This window comes from Camelus dromedarius, chromosome 23, assembly GCF_036321535.1.
Source record: "Camelus dromedarius isolate mCamDro1 chromosome 23, mCamDro1.pat, whole genome shotgun sequence".
Classification (NCBI taxonomy): domain Eukaryota; kingdom Metazoa; phylum Chordata; class Mammalia; order Artiodactyla; family Camelidae; genus Camelus; species Camelus dromedarius.
Window position 1 is genome coordinate 9,053,011 of NC_087458.1, and position 6,284 is coordinate 9,059,294.

At 43.4% G+C, this 6,284-nt stretch overlaps 1 protein-coding gene across 1 annotated transcript; it reads left to right on the plus strand.

Moving 5' to 3' along the window:
* The first annotated feature begins 1,826 nt into the window (after positions 1 to 1,826).
* Positions 1,827 to 5,601, plus strand: LOC105086512 (T-cell surface glycoprotein CD1a). The gene is made up of 6 exons (XM_010977033.3): positions 1,827 to 2,364; positions 2,687 to 2,953; positions 3,667 to 3,945; positions 4,151 to 4,429; positions 4,762 to 4,852; positions 5,023 to 5,601. Exons 1-6 carry the CDS (start codon positions 2,304 to 2,306, stop codon positions 5,063 to 5,065), a joined length of 1,020 nt encoding a protein of 339 aa, XP_010975335.2. The 5' UTR covers positions 1,827 to 2,303; the 3' UTR covers positions 5,066 to 5,601.
* Positions 5,602 to 6,284: the final 683 nt, after the last annotated feature.

Below are 6,284 nucleotides of genomic sequence, written 5' to 3' on the forward strand. Positions count from 1 at the left end.
ATCTATAAAATATATGTGAAATATGAAGGTTGGATTTGATTACATAATCTCTTTGAACTATAACCTTATGAAATATGATAAATGATGTGTTTTTCATTCTGATATCCAGGGTAACAGCATCAAGAAACAAGAGTGTAATATCCTTACTTGTGTTCAAGGAAAAAGTTTATTGAGTTTGAAGGCAGTAAAGAGAGAGTCAGAAAAATATATGACCCAAAAAACATGTCACCCCTCAAGAAGAGAGGTGTTTATCACCTGAGTTTAAAGAAGGGCATTGCCACACTTGTTCGCTCTTTCAGAACATTTTTTGAGCTCTCATTTCCTTTTTAGGAAAAACAGTATCATTTTCTTTTAGGAAAAAATGAAGCAGTGTTGATCTTCTGCCCATCCCACATATATGATTCTTGTCTCATGACTGTCAGGCAGGACCACAAAATCAGAATTATGAGGCAGTTTTCAGTGTTGGTAATGGTACAGAAGAACATGCAGTCAGAAAATTTTGGGATTGAATTCCAGTTCCACAAACTAGCAGTTGTAAATTTTAGTGCAATTTAACTAACTCCTTTTTGCCCATTTTCAAGACTGAGAAGTTAATAATACCTACTTTTAAGGTTGTTGGGAGAAATGAGATACTTTATGTTGGCTTATAGTTGGTACTACAAGAATAAACCCTACCTTTGTTGATTGCAATTTTTATCTGAATTATCGCTGCACATCTAATACCTAACAGAAACAAAAAGATGTCTCATAAATCCATAAGATTCTCAGTTTTTTTAAGAACTCAAGAAAGGCCTAATATTCCAAACAAGTTTTAGTTCTGTGGAGTGACAGTGTCTCTTCAAAAACCCTGCAACCACTTACAGACTGAGCGTTTATAAGGGGTAGAATCACTTCTGAAACTGACCCAAACTCAGTTTTCTTTGAGAATCTGAGCTCTTCTTCTGACAAGGGGCCAGCAGCCCAGAATGCTTTTCTTAGTTGCGGCCTAGAAAGAGATCATATCTAGGACACCTGAGGTCTCAACTAACGCATACCAGTGTTACTGAGGTACTCGGAAAAATCAGGGGGTCGCCGGAGAGGACTGCGATCAAAGCCTGGTACAAAGAGTAAGTTCAGTTAATATTAAGTTTCTGTTCTCTCTTTTAGAAACGTGCAGACTACAAAATCCTTATCACAGTGTGATCACTTTTCATCTTACAGGATTGCATATAAGCTCTGATCTTCCTGTGTGTTCTATTGGAAAGAAATCTTTAATTGCCTTTAAATACCATAATTGCCTTTAAGTACCAGAACGTATCATTTTTTAAAAGAGACTTTATTTTTAGAGCAGTTTTACATTCACAGTAAAAGTAAGTGGCAATTATAGAGCTCCCGTATACCTCCTGCCCCCACATGAGCTGCTTCTCCCACCACCAATATCCCTCACCACCAGTGATACGTTTATTACAATTGGTGAACCTACAATGACACGTTGTTATCACCTGAAGTCCATAGTTTACATTAGGGTTCACACATGGTGTTGTACAGTCTATGGTTTGGACATATGTGCAATGACATGTATTCACCATGATGGTCGCTTTCAGTATAGTTTCACTGCCCTAGGAATGCCCTATTATACCTATTTCTTCCCTGGTACCTAACCTCTAGCAACCACTGATTTTTTACTGTCTACATACTTGATTCTTCTCTGAGAATGTTGGAGAATTGATGATAGTTTATACTGTTTCTCGGGGCAATCATAGGGGATTCTGAAAAAGCTAATAAAGCAACCAATGAGAAATCAGTGATGTAACAAGGAGGAGTGAGGCTGAGAAAGGGGAAGAGAATACTTGAGGAAATATTCAAAAGGCAAGAGAAGAACAGAGGGACAGAAAAGAGCAGGGGCTTGAGAACCTTAGTCAGGCTGCTGGGAAGACATTTAGTTTCATTCCTGTATCGTACGAATGAGTAAAAAGGCCTTAAAGGCACATTGACTTTTCAATACCATGGAAGACTTGGTCCATAGCGGTTAAATTAGAGGAAAGTGAACTGGTTGGAAGCTGGTGACGATGAGAGAAGCTGGAAGCCAGAGAGGACAGTCAGAACTGGAGCGGAAATGAGCATCTGAGTAGGAGGTCCAGGGTTTTGGGAAGGAACAGGTTTTCTTTCTTTCTTTTTTTTTTTCTTCAGACATTGACTAAAGGGAAGGTTTGTCTGTTGGTAGGAGTAGGAAGTCAGAACAGAGGTATTGTGGGGTAGGTTTGTTCAGAACAGAAACCAAAGACCAACTTTCCTGAGCAAAAGAAAGAACACCTGCAAATGAAATGCTGTTTCTGCAGCTTCCATTGCTGCTGGCTCTCCTCCCAGCTGCTGACAGTGAGGACGGTAAGAGCTCTGGCAACTGCCCAGCTAAGTACAAGAAGAGGGGTGTGTGTGTGTGTGTGTGTGTGCCGCACATGTTCGGCACGTGTGTGTATGGGATGGTTTCCCCAACCTAGAGACTGAGAGTATCAGGCAAGTTTCATTCCAGCATCCCTGACTCCAGTCCTTTTGCTCTTTTGAAGGTTTATATAATGCATGGAACCCTGCTGAGATATCTGTGGCTTCCCTTTTCTCCAGATTCCGAGTTTCTCCTATTTGGCACTTTTCTTTCTCCATTCTTTCCTTCTCAACTCCCCTTCTCATTCTCTTTGTTCTTTTCCCACAGGTTTCCAGGAGCCAGTCTCCTTCCAAATCATCCATATCTTCTCCTTTTACAACCATTCCTGGGAACATTCTGTGGGCTCGGGTTGGTTGGGGGAGTTGCAGACTCACGGCATGAATAGCAGCTCTGACACTGTCATTTACCTGTGGCCTTGGTCCAGGGGCAACTTCAGCAATGAGGAGTTGATGGAAGTGGCAAGGTTATTTCAGACATTCTTCATTAGATTTGCTCAGGCATTTCACAACCATGCCATTCAGTGGATGCTTCAATGTAAGTTCAGTTTCCTTAACAGGGGCTGGGAATATGGGGGGTGTGTGTGAGGGGGGGTGTTTTGTGTGTCTCAATGAGTTTCTTATTCCTCTAGGAAACAGCCTCCACTCATTTCTGAACCTTGTAACAACTCCCCGCCATAGAGATGCAGTTATATACCTTAAGACAGAGGGTGTAATCCAGACCCTGATTCCTCAAATCGTTCAAGACTTCTGCTACCTACAAACACCTCTCTCGTTGACTGCGGCCTTTGCTTTATTATCTTCCATGAGTGGTCACCCCTTTCCCTGATCTCTGAGTAGATAGTCTCAGCTTCCTCACTCTATGGCTGACTCCTTAAAGTGTGATTTCCTCCCCCATTCAATCTCATCAGCGACCTCTGTCTATATATTCAGTGTAACATACTGCCTTCCATTCACCCTAGATTTTTATAACCCCCGCAGTCTCACACGAAGTCCTTCCTTATTCTCTCACCCGCACTGTTTATGCTGCCTTCTTCAAACACTTTGCCCCTTCCTTTTTGTCATTCATCTCTTTCTGCATCTCCAAATACTGTCAGTTCCCCTTTCTCTGAAGCTCTGATCAAACCAGTTTTGCTTCATTCCCTCAAATCTTCTAAACTCCTCCTTTCTCTTTCTATCTTCTTTTTGTTCAACTCATTTTATTTTATCATTTTCATTCTTTTTCTCTAATTTACAAACCCTCTTCCCCAGATCCCTTTGAGGTGCAGATAGCAGGAGGCTGTAAGCTGCGCTTTGGGGAAGCCTCAGTAGGCTTTGTGCAGGTTGCTTTTCAAGGATCAGAGTTCCTGAGCTTCCAGAACAATTCATGGTTGCCCTCTCCAGAGGGTGGAGAGACGGCTCAGCTTGTCTGCAGACTATTCAATTTGTACCAAGGCACCCAGGAAATAATACACAGGCTGCTCAGTGACACCTGCCCACGTTTCCTCTTGGGTCTTCTTGATGCAGGGAAGGCATATCTCCAGCGACAAGGTCAGTCCTGCACCTGCCCTCCAAGAACTTTCTGTTCTAAAACCACCTCTTCCCACCATGCCCTTCCAATTTAGGACAAGAAGGAGGCAAGGGGGAGAGGGGATAATGGGTGGCAGGTTCCTAGAGGTGGGAAAGGGGTGTCTGTCTAAAGTGACCGTAGAGTCTGCCTCAGAGTCCTCATCTGTGTCTCTCGTGTCCTCGGCAGTAAGACCAGAGGCCTGGCTGTCCCCTGGCCCCAGTCCTGGTCCTGGCCACCTGGTGCTGGTTTGTCACGCCTCTGGCTTCTACCCAAAGCCTATTTGGGTGACGTGGATGCGGGGTGAACGGGAGCAACAGGGCACTCAGAGAAGCGACGTCATGCCTCATGCCGACGGGACGTGGTATCTTCGGGTGTCCTTGGAAGTGGAAGCCAGAGAGGCACCTGGCCTGAGCTGCCGGGTGAGACACAGCAGTCTGGGGGACCAGGACATCGTCCTCTACTGGGGTGAGCAAGGACTGGGGCCCGGCTGGGAATGGGGGTTGGTGGTCCTTGAGCTGAGCAGGAAAGCCAGATGAAAAATTGGAATTTTGGGAACTCCAGACCCCAGAGAATACAAATGAAAAGATGAAATAGAGGAGTCGAAAATGAGAGCCCCACAGACATAGGAAGATGTTGCACTTAATGAAGGAATCGTCTCTGAGGGAGGATGAGAGAAGAAATAGAGAGAAAGGAGACTGGGGAGGCAGACACTGGAATGAACAAAGGAAGAGCAGGGACATGCAGTGAAACCGAGAGTGGGTTTGAAATGACACCGTTGTGTGCACCCTGATCCACAGGGCATCGCAGCTCCGTGGGCTGGATCTTCTTGGCAGTGACGGTGCCCCTGCTGCTCCTGGCAGGTCTTGCGTTTTGGGCTCGGAAGCGCCGGTGAGTTCTTCGTGTCCATCCTTCCTGCTCTTTGCCCCACTCCCCACTTGTCTGCCCATCTTTGTTTTCTCTCTCTTTCCTCAGTGCTCCTCCCCCCAGCGCCCTTCCTTTTACCCGTCAGGTCTCCCCTCCACCCCATGTCGAGTGACTTCCATCTCTGTTCTTCCCAGGACACTCTGTCAACCCGCAAGCTCTCATCTCCCTTTGGAATGAGATCCCAGCAGCTCAGGAGCTCAGGATGTAGCTAAACACAGCCCGGTGATGCTGGCCTTCAACTCTCCATGTACAACTTTTTTTTGTTTTTATTTATTTCTGCTTAATGATCAGTTGTCCCTATAAGCTCAGTGTAATTTTGCAGGATTTGTAGTTCTAACCTAGTTTAAGGAACTTAAAATTTTCAACTTTAAAAATTTAAATTCTGAATGGAATGAGGTCCTAGGAACCTTCCCGTATTCAAATATGAATGTATAGCTAGACTTACTTCAGGTAACACTTCCTCCTGAGAACCTTCCCTGATTCACTAGTGGAAGCTGTCTCTGCCTCGTCTGAACTCCCACCACAAATTAACTGTAGTTTGCTAAGTCTCCCCCTCACTTCAGACCCCTTCTTGCAGCTATTATGTCCCTTTTCCCTTATAATTATTAAGCTTCTTGAGAGCAAAGTCAATGTTTTTCTACTATTTGTGTCCTTGGCGAAGTGTCTTACCTGCATGTACTACATTATCAATAAAAAATCTGTATTATATTTTATACTGAATTTATAGCCTTTTTTATTCTCTTCCTTCCTGCCATCTTTGTCGTAGCTGAGACCTTTGATGCGCTTCTTCTTTTAAATTGAAGTATAGTCGATTTACAATGTGTTAGTTTCTGGTGTACAGCATAGTGATTCAATTATTATATATGTATCTATGTACATATCTCCTTTTCATACTCTTTTTCATCATAGACTCCTACAGGGTATTGATTATACTTCCCTGTGCTATACAGTGGGGCCTTGCTTATTTATTTTACATATAGTAGTTAGTATCTGCAAATCCCAAACTCCCAGTTTATCCCTCCCCACCTGCTTCCCCCTCTGGTAACCATGTGTTTGTTTTCTATATCTGTGAGTCTGTTTCTGTTTTGTAAAGAAGTTCATTTGTGTCATTTTTTTTAGATTCCACATAGAAGTGATATCATATGGTATTTTTCTTTCTTTTTCTGGTGTACTTCACTTAGTATGATAATCTTTAGGTCCATCCATGTTGCTACAAATGGCATTATTTCATTCTTTTTTATGGTTGAATATACATATATACACACCACAACTTCTTTATCCAGTCATCTGTCGATGGACATTTAGGTTGCTTCCATGCCTTGGCTGTTGTAAATAGTGCTGCTATGAACATTGGGGTGCATGTATCTTTTTGAATTAGAGTTCCCTCCAGACACAG